A 15,965-nucleotide genomic window follows, 5' to 3' on the forward strand; every position below is an offset into this window, starting at 1 on the left:
AAATAAAGCTTGTGTGAGAAACGTCACGCATCTGGGTTCTCCTCCTTTTGCGGTTCTTGCCACTATCAGCTTAATTAACTTGTTAACGCTTTAAGCAATTCAAAAATAATATTTCATTTTGTTTCGCAGTATATTTTTCTTTAAATATATAAAAGATTGCATAGGAGGCTAGTTTTTTTTTACTATTATACCTCACATATGTGTGTTGTTTTGACTAGTATGCACTGTTTATTTCATGGTCACTGGCCGGCAATCGTGTGTTGTTGTTTTTTTAATTTCCACACCCTGCTTTTGTAACCTAGGAAATTAAATAAGAAATGGCTCAGAGGAGGGCTTTTAGAACAAGTGGGAATTTTGTATCTGAGGGTTTAGTCCTCTCATGCTGTCCCTAAAAATTCAAAATGGGTTGATGTCTTCTTTTCTTAGTTTGAGTGTCTACTAAACTTTACACTTACAATAACTCAAAGTCAAGCTACAAGTTACGATTGTATCACCTTATCTCCAAGCAACCAAGCTGTAACGCCATTTCTTCCCTGACCTTGCTGGCATGATACTGCATGTAATCACTTCGCACCTGACAAAACACAACAAAAAGAATAAGAGCTTCCCAGGAAAAACCAATATGATATAAGTCAAAATCAATTACCTGCTGGTAAAAGTACACCAGTGTCGATCGGTCATCTTTGAACTTTTCCAGGAAGTTGACAGGGATGTATCTGATGCGGAGGTCATACCTGGTAATAAAAAGGCTAGATGGTGAAGCAAGTTGCCACCCCCTGAGAATTTTGTTGTCTTCACCTCCACTCAGCCTCCACATGGTGGCTCTCATAGCGCTGCTCCACCTCCCCCACTGTCAACTGGGGATGCAGCCAGTGGAGCTCCTCCGATTTGAGGTGCTTGAGCAGGAGGCCGAAACATCCCCCGTGCTTCACGTTAGGGCCCAGTCGCCCGCTGATCAGGATGGATTGTATAATTGCCTGAGGGTGAAGAAGAACATATACAATTCTATTCAGTTCCGTCTTTGTGATTTTCTGTTCAGAGCTAAGTTGTCTGGCGCGGTGCCAGGGCGCCCAGCTGGTTCCAGCCGGGGGACGGCGGATTCTGGCGCGGTTGCCGCGATGCCCAGTTGGCCCCGCCCATTGACTCATGGCTTTCCTTTGAAGGGTGCGTTGCTGGAGCGTTTGTTTCTACTTGTTAAACCTGGTTAAACTCTGTGAGACTTCTGTTAAATCCTGTTAAATGCTTAGTTCTGTGAATCTGCCCGTATTTGATCCTGTTTTGTTTTTGGTCTGATCCGTTTGTTTTTGGACATTCTTTTCTTTTGAGTGGATTTCTAACCCACGCCGCGACCATCGATCCCCGGATCGATTGGGCACCCTCCTCCTCTTCCCCCAATTAATTGTGAGTACGTTTACCCAAATGGGTCCTCCTTTCCTGTTTCCCGCTCCGCTCCGTGACATATGTACCATATGTAGAAATAAAAAAATACTTGTAATAAAAGCAATTCATTGATTTATGTTTTAATTTTGTCATTTATTTTGTCACAACAAAACTCAAAATGAGGTGGCGGCCTGATTGCCTGAGCTTTTTACCTATTGTTTGATCAGACGTGAACAAATCGGCTAATAATGTCTTGCTTCACTAATCCTGGTAGCAATGCATTGCAGTTGATCAGCAATGTTGATGCACTTGTCAACCAATAACTGAAAAGCTGAGCCAGTTAGACTCGCCCCCTCATTTGAATAATATTTTAGACAAACACAATTATACACAAAAAAATATCTATCTACCCTGGTCATATCCCTCAAGAGGGGTGACTGACAGCAAGACAAAAATACAAAAACAAAGAAAATTTAAAAAAGGGGGAAAGTAGCAAAAAACACACACAAACGTTTTTGGATCATGGCCAACCCTAAACACCCAAACAAGTTAAGCACCTTGGCACCCAAGTTGGTCATGCTTTCGTCCCTCCAGATGAAACGGGACATGAGAAAGCAGCCATGTCACTCGGGTCAGGGTGACACAACACACTCTTCTGTTCAACAGCAGGGCCCGACAGCTTTCACTGGTTTACCCCTGCCGCCTCATACAGGTGCCCTGCCCATCCCTTAGAACGCGTCCAAACATCCCTTTAACAACACCTCTCCACTCAATCCTATCACCAACAAGAGGTCTAGCTTCCACTATATTTAGACCTCTTTCCAGCAGAGCACTCATAACACCATCCATCCACATCAATCGCGGCCTTCCTCTTGGTCTCCTTCCATTTACTTCTGCTCTGTAGATTCTCTTCAACATTCGCTCCTCATCCATCCTCTCCATGTGTCCAAACCAGTACTCTCTTACCCACTCCAGTTCTGTCTCTCACAATTTCATTTCTCAATCTATCCAATCTTGTCACTTCTGACATACTCCTCAAACACTTGATCTCAAAAATATTTAAAAAAAACATTTACATTTACATTTAAAATATTTTAACAACTAAACATTTAAAACAATTTCATTTAAAAAAACATTTACACGACAAAATACATAATCATGAACACAACAAAATACATGACAGAATACACGACAAAATACCTGACAGAATACATGACAAAATACATGAACAAAATAACCGGAAACATACATGAACAAATACAGGACAGAGTACAATACAAAATAAAAGACAAAATGCATGACAAAATATACGACACAAGACACTACACAATAATAATAACTAGACATGGCAAACTACATGAACAAATACACAACAAAATACATGAACAAACACTAAGATACATGACAAAATACACAACATACTTGAACAAATACACAACAGAATACACAACAAATTACATGACAAAGTACATGACAAAATACAGAACAAAATATATGAACAAACAAAAGAATACACGACAAAATTATTGACAAAATACCCGACATAATACATTAACAAATAGCCAACTAAATACACGACAAAATAAATGACAAAAAAGGGACAAATAACACAACACAGTACTAGGACCTAAACAAAATACATGACCAACACGCGAAAAAAATAAATGACCAAAAGGCCTAAATATGGCAAAAGGCCTAAATATATGACATAAATTGCATTTACGTCATATATTTGGGTGTGACATGATTTTTTTATGTCGTTTTCTGTTGCACTACACAACAAAGCAGCCTTTAGTGGGTAAATATTACAGACTGTCCCTTTAAGGTTGGGCATTTCATTCAAGGGTTTGCATTTATTTATGCATTTGGTCTGTTGGTTGGTTGGTTGCTTGGGTGGTTGGTTGGTTAGATCTCTTAACAAATTGGGTCGTAGGGGCACAATTTCCTTTGGGGTGTCTTGGGCAAGTACAGCCTGGTGGCGCCCATCCCTCTCCAGGCCAACATATGTTTCCACGTTCAATTGCGCTTTTTATATTGTCAGGTGGTTAAATGCCTTGCATTTCTGCTTGTCTTTTTTAGCAACAGTGCTAAGTCATGCTAACATGTTTTTTTTTTTTGTTGAGGTTCAGTTTAAAATATGCGCGGAATTTTTGAGTTTTGTCGTTTAAAAAAAAAGAAAAGAAATATATCTTAGTCCAAATCAGAAAGGCCTGGGACTGGAATCAAATTAATAATCGACACGATCCAAAAAGAAAAGTTGCACTACTCTTACTACTCACCCTGATTTGCCAGGAGCTGTCACACTTAACCAACTTGAAGTTCCTGCCTAGGGTGTTGTTGGTGCAGAAGCAAACTTTGAGGATCTTGACGGGCCCCCCTTCCCCCGCGACGGGCACGGACTTGACGCTTGGTTCGGTGGGACTGTGTCTGGGGCTGGGGACCCTCCAGGAAAGGGTCTCGCCGGACATCACCTCGTACATTTTCACGGTCGGGTGAGTTTCATATCATCCTGAATACACAAAATTGGAATTTAGGTAAGATTTAAACATGGACGTAACTAGCCTAAATGAGCACCCCCAAATTCAACCTAAACACCCCCAAAATTCAAGCATTTTTAAAAATCTTTCCCTTAAAAAAAGAACAGGATATGCTTGATTATGATGAAAAATACTGATTAAAAAAAAAAAAAGTAATACAAAACAAAGATGTGAAAAATCGCTTAAATTTGAGATACAAGTGAAGGGTACAAGGTAATAAAGCAAGGTGACAACAATTGTCAGTTCGAGCGCAGGGATCACCAAACCTTTTTTTAGCCGAGAGTAACTTTTTTGTAACTGATTAGCATTTAGAGTTACCAATTTGATATGCATCTTTAAAACAACGAGTTGTTTTAAAGATGCTTCACAGGTTATGTAGTTTTTATGTTACGACTATGCTATAACCAGGTTGTAATTATTAGAGGTTCAAATATGCTTAGTCAACCAATACAACACTATCCCAGTTAGGTCCTGGAAATAGCTCAACAGTAATTGGTCATTGTAAATTTCCAGAAAATTACATTTCGAACTATTGGGAGAAACCATTGGTCACGGGCAATACGTTAGTTGGTTGCAATAGATGTTTTTTCAAGAAAATGGTTCAAAGCTGGCCATTCCCACAAGTAGCTGAAGGTTCACTGTCAAATATAATGGGATGTTATTTAAATAGAGCAAACAAATAGGCGCTCCTAAAAGAATGCTAAAACACAAGCTAATAATTAGCGTCTATGTTTTGGTGTCGTTACCTTTACTTCAGACGACCAGAAAACTAGAGCATAGGCCTTGCAAAATCATTCCTGGACACCTATTAAAACAGTTTTGAGCATTAAGTTGTTAAAGGGACGGTTTGTATTATTTGACCACGAGATGTCGTTGTATGGTGCAGTGCAACTGAAAACGAGTGCTACAGAGGAAGACAAATGACAAAGACTAAACGTGGGCCATCTGCTCCATTTTTCTTTGCCCAAGCTTTCACTATATTTTTCGCTCTTGGGGTTACCCGTAGCAGTAAGATGGCAAACAATCAAGTCAATTGGGTTTTTACAATAGCGACGTACGAAATCATACACAATGTTTCTTTTTTGTAGGAATGAAACTTTATTTCAAAAATAAGAAAAACAAAACAAAAAAAAAACAACAAGTAAAAATACCAGAACAATGTTAACATGTTTGAAAAGGAATAGGAAGAATACTATGCTTGTTTAATCCTACCCCATCATCTTCCTCAATCATCGTTTTCCACAACTAGATCTCTTGTGTTTGTGTTGAAACCATGCTTATTTGGTCCCTAAGGGTTGTGTCGATACTTTTTTCAATACTAGTTACTACATTCGTTAAGTTTTTCTCTTTCAAGTATTCAAAAAAGAAGGCAAACACATGTCAGCCTCCCATGACGGAATAATTGACCTGTATTAATTAGCCATTGATAGACTTATCACAATAGAAAAACAATGTTTATGTAGAAATTTTTTTTTCAAGTAGCAATGAAATTAGGATAGTTTTTCATGGAAAAAAAGGATGGAAGAGACTATACAGTTCCTACATAGTACCTTCCATCATTTTTCGAAATTAGTGCCGTAGCAATGAGTTGCCACTTTTTGTCTTATATAGCAAAAGTATGACAGAAACAGTTTACCGGTGTCAAGACCAGAACAGGAGAAGGACCCAGATGCGTAACGTTACTCACAAGTTTTTTGAAATATAGAGAAAAAATCAGCGCCAGCGATCCGGTGTTCGCTGGATGAGGGAAGCAAGCCGCTCACGGGATCGGAGCTTGTTCGGAATGCGGAAGTGGATCTTCCGGAGAGGGGGATCGCAGCGTAGTCAAACGGGAAAAACAGGTCGTTAGCCGGGACGGGAGATCAGAGCGTGGTCGGGGTAAGAAAACGGGTCGTTAGCCAGGGCAGGAGATCAGAACGTGGTCGGGGTCAAAAAACGGATCGTAGCCGGAGACAAACGGGTAAATCAGGAACAGACGAGTGGTATACTGGAGACAAAACGGGACCGACGGGAGTTAGAGTCATAATGCTTGCCTTGTGTAAACAGAAGTTCCCTGACGGACTGACAAAGTGCGAGTGAAAGCACCAAGTTTAAATAGGAGGGGGAACCAATCAGGTAACCAGCAGCAGCTGGTGTCAAACGAGCGGGCACAAGTGAGTGCAATGAGTAATCATGACAACCGGTTATTATTTGATATAAAGAGACACTGTGTCACAGTTGATAACTAGATGTCGCTGTATTGTGTAGTATAGGGGTGTCCGAGATTTGGTAAACAGAAAATGTGTTCGAGCCGTCTATTCAGCATGGCATTTTTTTGAACAGGATTTAATAAATTCGCCCTATGTGAAAGGTTTGCAATGCTTGGTGATCAGCGTTGTGACCTCAATGCTCGCCTTTGTAGCATTTTCGGGTTATTGTGAAAAAGTGCTGCTGTGCAGTTTAAACAGTTTCCAGTCGCTACACCTTTACACAGAATTTCCAGTTTGTAATCAATACGTTTCGTCTATCAGGGCTTCTTGATATTGTATTTTTTTAAAACAGCCACAGTCTCGAAAATTAGGCAGACACAGTTGTTTCAGATTTCTGTGAAAAAAAATACTCCAAGTTCCACTTGTCCAGTAAGCGGCAGCCCTCACAGTCACAGTCACAGTCTTTTCTTTTCTCATTTACAGTCGCCATGTCGAAAATGGGATGGGCTTAAATTCTCAGGTCAAAGGGCTACTGCCATCATCTGGTGGAATGGAGATTTTTTTTTTTTTTTTTACAAATTTGTTTTATATCGCAGTTAACATTACTGGGGCGGCAGTAGCTCAGGAGGTAGAGCGATCATTTTAGGATTAAGGGATCCCAGTTCGAATCCCGGCTTGTCCGTGTTACATGCCGAAGGGTCCTTGGGTAAGACACTGAACCCCCAATACCCCCAATAAGCAGGTTAGCGCCTTACATGGCTGCACAGATCACAGCCGCTATTGGGAAATGTGAAGCACAATGTAAAGCGCTTTGGGAAGTCATTGACTTGAAATGCGCTATATAAATGCAGATCATTTCATTTCATTTACTGGCTACCAAGTATCAGTAATTTTATGACAGAGGCCGCGGGCCAGTAAAAATTGAATCACGGGCTATATTTGTATGGTATGGCTGGTGTAGTACAACCAAAAATGAGAGCTACTAATGACCTAACTGCACCATTTTACTTCTAATTTACTTGCCCAGCGTTGTCCGACTTTTCCAGCAGGCAGGCATACGGTTTTTGGTTCTATAAATATTACCTAATAATAATAATAATAATACCTGTAGCAGAAGATGGCGGACAAATATGTCAGCTTCCTCTAAGTGAGGCTCATGTTATGTAAAATAAATGCAAATTCCTCAAAATACAAGTATTTAAAAAAGGCATGTCTCTATCATAGTTCATGTATTTATTGCTTATTAGTTGATTCAATATTGTTTTCTTAATGAATTAAGGGTTTTAACAGTAGAAGACACTAAAACATACACAATGGTCTTCACTGCTGTCAAAAGCTAAACATGCTAATCTAGAATCGACAATGGTAATATGTACACAATGAAGTCTACCAGCTCTGTAAATTCCAGGCAAGTTTAACTCCAACACCGCGAGAACAGGCCCTTTTACCCTAAAAACAAACAGTCGCACTCTACTTCAAATATTAAACAGCCTCGTTACACAAATTGACTTACCTCACAACATGGTGCATCCATAAAATGTTTTATGGTTTTAATCATTGAGAGGAGGCCGGCGTGGCGCGATAGCGTTGCTCTCAGGCAGGCGTGTGTTTTGTTAGCCTGGGGCCATGCATTCCCTAGCACGGACATGGGCGTGTGTCTGTGTGCGTTTGTGTGGGTTTTTGCATGAGAGGGTGCAGCGTGTTGCACCAACACCTGAGAGTAGGAGGAGGCCTAGGGGTGGATTGACCACTGTTGCAATAAAGACAAACGGATATTTGCGTAATAAATTCCAAATTTAATCTGCAGCTACCCTCAAATCTCACGTGAATTGTTCTGGTAACAAGTGATCCAAGAAGATCTGTCTATATCCCAAAAGGAGAATTGATATTAATAAGAAATAAAACGGTGTCTAAAACCTTCGAGCACATGGGGATTTTTAAGACATTCTTTTAACAAGAGTCAGACTGTGATGAATGGCAAGGACATTCCACAGCTGCCATTGGAGCAAAAACAGAGTTGAGAAAGCTTTTCTTACGATATCTTCAAGTTGTTATTCATATGTAAATGTCAAGAATTACACATTTAAGGAAGTAGACATTATCTAGCCATTCCCTGGCTTATTTTAGCTTCAGGGAGGCTTCTCCTTTAACTGGTAACCATGGAAGCCAGCATTATTTGTTTCATGTGGGGGACTAAAGCCTTACACCAAAAAAACTGGAGAGTGATGGGTGCCACTAGGCTGTACTTGCCCAAGACACACTACACAAAGCGGTGCCCCTCCAACCTGAGCGGGGTGTTAAGGTTTTCGTGAGCCGTGAATTATGAACTGTCTTTTACGCCTTTATAACATGTTTATTATGGAGGGCCATGTCTAATTGGTAGCAAGCCCTTTGACTAAGACAAGAAAGTTTTACCATATCACTTCAATATTAGCTAACTTGCACAAGCTCCCAGTCTGCCTAATGTGACGTTTAGGTTTCTTACTAACATGGACTTGCGTTCTCTTAGCTCTCTGATTTGATTTCCGCCTATTTTCTTGCATGGAGCCTCCGCTCGGAAAATGCTGGTCTACTTGTGACTCCCAGAGCCAAGAAGAAATCTCTTGGCTCAAAAGCGTTCTCCATCCTGGCCCCTGTGCTGTGGAATGCCCTGCCTCTAGAGATAAGATCTGCAACCTAAGTGAAAGTTTTTAGGTCTAGACTTAGACACACTTCTCTTCTATAGCTTATAATTGATGATGACCTCACACTTTTCTCACCCTGTTTTTTCCGGCTGCCTGGTTGGACCAGCACCTTGACCTAAAACATGCCCCTATCTACATCGACCAGCCTGTTGAAATGGGAAGCTTGCTGTAATGGAATTTTCGTACAATTTTACATATTACCTATGATTTTTTAATTGTTGTTGACGATGTTTTATGTAGATTCCCAATGCAAAATCTATTGTAGGCTGATCTTCTTGGAGGTTGGATAACCACTTGTGTAGCCCATTAATCAAGGTTTCTTATTTTCCTTTATGTTGAGGTTTTGAGTTTTTTCTTGCTGCATGTTGGTTTCAGATCAGGGTAAGACATTTTGGTTTATTTTAACAGTTGAGAGAATGCAAATTTACCGAGAACAACCTCGCCACAATGTACAAACTTCAAGTGGCTGGAGAGATCTCGTTATTTGCATTTTCAGACGCTGCCCTACTTATGAACGAGAAGCTTGTTCGTAAGTTGCTCTAGTGCTATATTTTGTATGTTTAAAGTTTACATAAGTATGTTAAATGCTTTTATACGTAACCTTTATTGTTTTGTACTAAAAAAATAAACATTTAATAAAATAATATGCTCTATAAAGATAAATAGCTCGGTGGCCTTGTGGGTATGGCGCCCGCCCCGAGACTGGGAGGTTGGGGTTCAAGCCTCGGCCGAGTCATACCTAAGACTTGAACATTGGTACCCATTGCCTCCCTGCATGGCGTTCAGCATTAGGGTTGGAATTGGGGGGGTTTGGTCACCTAATGACTCCCAACACCTCAGTTGGGTTGAGCGAAGGGGCTGGGAATCCCCTCCTCTGTCACGGTCGCCTTGGTGACCAGTCTGCCCCGCCCTCTGGGCAACAGCTGAAAGCAGTTCCACTAATTGTGGATCTGCTACTTAAGGCTGCATTGTGGGTTCTGCGGTTGCTGGTTCATTACTCATTATTCACAATCCCGGTCCGTTATGCCTTGTCCTGTTTTAGTCTGTTATGCCATGTCCTGTTGAGTTCGTGCCGGAGGAACTCTGTATTGTTCTGTTTTGCCCCGGAGTATTGGGCGACTTTTATTTTATTAAATGAAACTTATGGATCGTCAACGCATTTGAGTTCTCCCTTCATGCCTCCTGCCTCCGTTCTGGTCCGGTCACCTTCCACGCCACCACGCCAATCCGTGACAGAATGAACCAGCCAACAAATAGAACTCAGCGAACGATCCCAGCGCGACTTGGGGAGAGCTGGAGAGCGCAGTTCGGCAGGCGCCTACTGAGTTGGCCTTCCCTGCCCGTTCGAACCACGGCCCCGCCCGTCGTGGCCCTTGCTGTGCCTCGAATGGGGTCCCGGGAAGAATTGACGCCTGCCTGTTCGACTCTCATGCCTGCCTGCCCGACTCCCGTGCCGATTGCCTGCTATTCCGTCTCCCCTGCGTGCCAGCCCGACTCCGACTCTGCTGCCCGTCGGGCCGACTCCGACTCCGCTGCCCGTCGGGCCGACTCCGACTCCGCTGCCTGCCAGTCCGACTCCGCTCCTCCTGTTTTGCCGGTTCTGATTTTGACTCTCTCATGTCTTGTCTGTTCTGATTTTGACTCTCTCATGTCTTGCCTGTTCTGATTCCGCCTGTCCTGTCTGAATTGCCACTCTGAACCCGAACCCCCTGAGTCTGACTCTTCTGAACCTGAACCCCCAGAGTCTGACTCTTCTGAACCTGAACCCCCTGAGTGCGACTCTTCTGCATCGGCCTGACCTGAGTGCGACTCTTCTGCATCGGCCTGACCTGAGTGCGACTCTTCTGCATCGGCCTGACCTGAGTGCGACTCTTCTGCATCGGCCTGACCTGAGTGCGACTCTTCTGCATCGGCCTGTCCTGAGTGCGACTCTTCTGTAGAGGCCTGTCCTGAGTGCGACTCTTCTGTAGAGGCCTGTCCTGAGTGCGACTCTTCTGTAGAGGCCTGTCCTGTTTACCTGTTCTGATTTTGCCTGTCCTGTTTACCTGTTCTGATTTTGCCTGTCCTGTTTACCTGTTCTGATTTTGCCTGTCCTGTTCTCGTCGGTTCTGCCTGTCTGTTATCCCCTGTCCAGTTGCCCACCAGAACCCCTCCCTGCCGAGCGCCGATTCCGATCCGCCCGACGCAGATGGCGCCTGCCTCTCCCCGTTCCTGCGTGTTCGGAGGAGGGAGCGGGGTTGCCCCAATCGCGAGCGTCAACATTCCGGGGCGTGAGGTTGTAATTTTTTCTTTTTGGGACCTCGGGAGCTGTCCCTTAAGAGGGGGGCTCTGTCACGGTCGCCTTGGTGACCAGTCTGCCCCGCCCTCTGGGCAACAGCTGAAAGCAGTTCCACTAATTGTGGATCTGCTACTTAAGGCTGCATTGTGGGTTCTGCGGTTGCTGGTTCATTACTCATTATTCACAATCCCGGTCCGTTATGCCTTGTCCTGTTTTAGTCTGTTATGCCATGTCCTGTTGAGTTCGTGCCGGAGGAACTCTGTATTGTTCTGTTTTGCCCCGGAGTATTGGGCGACTTTTATTTTATTAAATGAAACTTATGGATCGTCAACGCATTTGAGTTCTCCCTTCATGCCTCCTGCCTCCGTTCTGGTCCGGTCACCTTCCACGCCACCACGCCAATCCGTGACATCCTCTGAATCAATCTCCCAAAAAGAGTCAGAAATGACTCTAGCCACCTCCCACTAGGGGGATATGGCTGTGGTATATACAGATATATGCTATATATATGTAAATAAAGTTCAGTTTAACACACTTTTGGAAGATGAGCCTCAAGAGTTAGGCGACTTCCTCCTCTGTGGTATAAAAGTGGCCAAAAAAAAGCGATCCAGCCGTTTTTTCAACCGCATCAAGCTTTCTTAGTCCACATTCATTTCAAACACAAAACATATTCAGGAACTTATGTCGGACCAGATTAAATCATCCAGGTTGCTGGATCAGGGCTGCGGGCAATAGGTTTGACATACCTGTTTTAGAGCATGCCGAAAACTACTTTTTAAATATATTTTTATAACTGATTGGCGAAAAGAGCTTGATATGCACTTCTAAAATAAAACAACAAACATATAAAATAGATTCAGTCAACAACTAAAACATCTGCCTTTTAAGATGTGGCGAGTTATTTAAATACATACTTTATAGACTAAGTTTAAAAATAACTTTGTAAGAATTTATCATGTATTCAAGGAAAGTGATCATGCAAATGATTTCTTATTTCAGTTGGAAATCTAATTCACTAGAAAATACCCAATAACCCAGCACTGGTGAGCAATGTTCGTTATAAATACCGCCTTTATGTAACGCTATTTTCATTTGTGCGGTTTTATGCTCTATTTCAAGTTCGGGATCATGTCATATAGTAAGACAGCAATCATGAATATAGTATCTATTAATGCGGAGAAAGATAAGCAAATCGGTGGATGCGACAACCGACTCATGTCGTTCGCAAACAAAACGGCTCTATGAGTCTTCTCGTGGAAGTGGGAGCCGGCTACCCACCAATCGAGCCAGTTCCCTATTTTTCCCTTGTGTTTGTTCATAATGCATGCTTTTTCAGGGATTTTTTGCTGTTGACTTTGAAATTGTTGAGTAAAAAAAAGTTAAAAATTGTTTTGTATTTTAGCGTTTCCTTTGTGGATGTGAACATATTTTAATTTATGTTTCCTGTGTTTTTCAGTGTATATGTTTAAGTGTTAATTTTGCTTTGTTTTCCCCCTTTTTAATTTATTCATAATACCACATAATCAATGATAAAAGATAAATTAAACAACAAAAACAACCTGAAGAGCCATTTGGGAGCCAAAAGAAACGTCTCTTATTAGTGAGACAAAAAGCCGAAAAAGCTAGTTCTCTAGTAAGAGTCGGAATTCCCATCTTTACAACAAACCATTCGAGTTAGAATTATTTTTTCAAGTCACTTTATATTGTTACTGCTGATTGTTATTTCGTTATATTATTTGCTGTTTCTTTTTGTTGCACTTCAGTGCGGATAAACCTGTTGTTGGTGAGGTAAAATAAATATAACAAGGGTATATAAAACTATATAAAACAACTACCTATCTGTTTTCTATTTAACTGACTAGTATACTGCTCAGAAATTCTTTGACATACAACTTATTTTTAAAGAAACGGAAATAATTACTTTAACTCATTTATTTTTGGGAAGAAGTAGTGTGTAACTATATAACTAATTACTTGTTTTAAGAAACGGGGCCATCACTGCTGGTGAACTCTTCAGAACCAATCGGCGGGTTACTCAGGTGTTTTTAGAGGGCCCGCGTGCACCATTTTGGTGACAACCTTTTAAGAGGTTTGCCTTTTTCAAGCGTCAAGCTACATTTTGTTACTAATAAGCACTGGGAACACACAGTTTGATATACATTTTTTAAAAAAGCAACTAGCTAGACTGCTTGCTATATAGGAAAAAAAGGCAGCTTGATAATTACCTAGAAAGGCAAACAGGTTTAAAAAAAATAAAGGGAGATAGATAGATAGATAGCTAATAGAGGAAAAACACAGCTAAGTAGCCAGATAGAAAGTTAAAGAAAGCTCTATAGCAAGAGAGCGAGAAAGGAGTACAATATTTAGCTTGATAACTAGCAAAAAAGGTCAAATGTTACTGAGATAGCATGCAAAAAAATGTGAAAAGCTAGCTATAGAGCTTTCTAAATAGCTAAAAAGGTGGGAAGATAGCTAGCTATAAAACTAAAAAGGTAGCCAGACTGATATCTAAAAAACTGTACATTATTTGCTAATTCACTTTATAAAACCCATGAATTGGAATTTATTTTGTTGAACAGTATTCCAAGTAAAATAAAACAATCAAAAGGCGAATAAATATGTGTTTAATATATGAATAAATTCAAATTCAATTCCCCTGATTAATTGCTTAAAAATATTTATCAATACTTGAATAGATTTTTTTTTGTCTATGAAGCCCATGAATTGGAATTTAATTATTTGAATGTCTACAATAACAATTTATCATGTTACTACTATGTTACTAATATGTTATTACTAGGTTTTTACCAGGTTAAGTATTAAAAAGAGTAGAACAGACTTAGTCAACTAATTAAAAAAATACATTTTACCAGAATATCACAATGACCCAGCACTGATGAGCTATATTCAGAACAGGTCCATGGGTACCTCAACTGTTTTTAAGGGGCACTCAGTTGCAAACAGGCAACACGTTAGAGACCCCTTCGATAAACAACAGTTTATAGTTTTTTGTGCTAAACGCTTGGAGCTTTTATTTTTCATTTTGAGGTAAATGGGAGTCAGCATCCAAATACGGTAATTTGAAACGATGTGGGTTAAATCTATATGGAGTTCAGATGTCCTGATTTAAATAAAGCGTCTGATCGGACCAAATATCGGTATCACATAGTGAAATAATCAGAAAAATAAAGTTTATTTGTTTATTTTTGGTTTGATTCTAATTTATTGTGCTGATAAATGTTGCAAAAGAGAAAAAGTGGCAATGTGAGCAGTCATGCAGTGACGCAGCGCTGGAATGTGGCAGCTTGTGTGCTCACCTGCACAGACTTGCAAAACTCCTGAGCAAAGTTCTCTATCCAAGAAAATGGAGGCCGAAACCGACTTTTTTACGTTTGAAATTAGTTGAATACATTAAAAACAAACATGACGTCAAGCGATATAATCACGAGTTCCTACGAACGTGATTTGGACAGAAACCCTAGCCCCGTTTTATTTTCTTGACTGCACTTTCAACCCCAGGTTTATAAAACAAAGGCGTGTTATTGTATCTATCCTGCATGAATTCAGTACTTATATGTAAAGAGGGAACTGTTCCATCTTACCTGTGAGTGTGAGGTAAATCCGTCAGTTATAACAAAAAGTATTCCCTTGCAGGAAATATGTTTTATGCAGGTGGCCTCTCTGACTCTTGTCTGTCTCGTATAAAGTAAGGAAGGTGGGAGCACTTCCTTATTACTCTGAAGATACACACATCAAACAGCACACAAAGGAGCAAGCCCTTTTACAGATACTTTATGTTTTTGTGAATTTGACTTGAACCATAAATTGACAAAAATGCTCTTTCTTTGTATTTTCCCCCCAAATGTTTAGTTTTGTTTTAAGCATGTTTTTACTTCAAGTTTTCCCCTGTTTTTTCCCCTTCTTGTTTAATTTTTCTTTTGCTTTTGTGTTTAAAACGATGTGTAAGACCTGTTTTTTTAAACACCACTCCCCATTTGTTTTTAACTTTTTCCTTTTTCTACTTTTACCCCATTTTTACATTGTAAACCAGGAAAATGTTGTCAATTTTTTTGCGTTATTTAGAGGGGGAATAGTCTTAAACATGTATGTTTTTGCTTTATTTTTTGTTACTCTGGTCACCAGCAAATAATAATAATAATAATAATAATAATAATAATAATAATAATAATAATAATAATAATAATAATAATAATAATAATAATAATAATAATAATAATAATAATAGTAATAATAATCCATCCAACTTCTCTATGTTTTAACCTATTTTTTTAAGAATGTATTTTTTCAAACGCTTTATAAACTTTACCATGCATTATTTTTTCTTTCTGTTTTAAGAAAACATTCCACCTGTTGCTAACATTTAATTCATAAATATTACAGTATATATTATTGTATTGCAAAAAATTGTCTTCATTTACTGTCAAAATAAATCACGGAAGGGTCAGGGATTTTTTTTTAATTTTTACAATAAAAGTGTATTTGCATTTTGTGAAATATGTGACCAGTTGCAATATTCTTGGTGTAGTTTTTATCCCTAACACTAGAGAGCACTACAATTCAGGAAATACTTCTTCGAGTGCCTCACAAATTCCCTTAATGTTCTTCGTCATTACAAAAATGATTATTTTATGCTATTTCGTGGCTGGATCGAATATTTGCAGATGGTAAGATGTTTAAATGCATTCAGAAAGTAGAATTCATGAAAAAAACATTAAAAAAAAACACATAATAAATTATATCAAAAAGAAGCACACTAAAAAAACGGGTTTTAAATAATAATTTTCTTTTTTTTCTTATCCTAGCAAAAATCATTAGTAAAACACGTTAAAGATATATATCTTCTGTATATTTAGCCAAATATAAGGATATTTTTTTT

General features: G+C 39.9%; 1 protein-coding gene across 3 annotated transcripts in view; it reads right to left on the reverse strand.

Moving 5' to 3' along the window:
* ptk2bb (protein tyrosine kinase 2 beta, b) overlaps positions 1-14,797 on the reverse strand; it is a 35,145-nt gene extending 20,348 nt beyond the window's left edge. For 2 of the 3 annotated variants that reach the window (XM_088325533.1, XM_088325535.1), the window contains exons 1-5: positions 14,671-14,797; positions 3,660-3,889; positions 799-977; positions 647-734; positions 495-574 (exon numbers count right to left, since the gene is read on the reverse strand). In XM_088325533.1, the coding sequence (XP_088181659.1) occupies positions 495-574; positions 647-734; positions 799-977; positions 3,660-3,860 (548 nt within the window). In that variant the 5' untranslated portion in view covers positions 3,861-3,889; positions 14,671-14,797. Of the gene's footprint in view, positions 1-494; positions 575-646; positions 735-798; positions 978-3,659; positions 3,890-7,619; positions 7,759-14,670 lie in introns of those variants that run through there. The other variant, XM_088325534.1, reaches the window with a different exon arrangement.
* Between the last annotated feature and the right edge of the window lie 1,168 nt (positions 14,798-15,965).

This window comes from Urocampus carinirostris, chromosome 20 (assembly GCF_059441175.1).
Source record: "Urocampus carinirostris isolate Australia breed hairy pipefish chromosome 20, RoL_Ucar_1.0, whole genome shotgun sequence".
In the NCBI taxonomy this organism is placed as follows: domain Eukaryota; kingdom Metazoa; phylum Chordata; class Actinopteri; order Syngnathiformes; family Syngnathidae; genus Urocampus; species Urocampus carinirostris.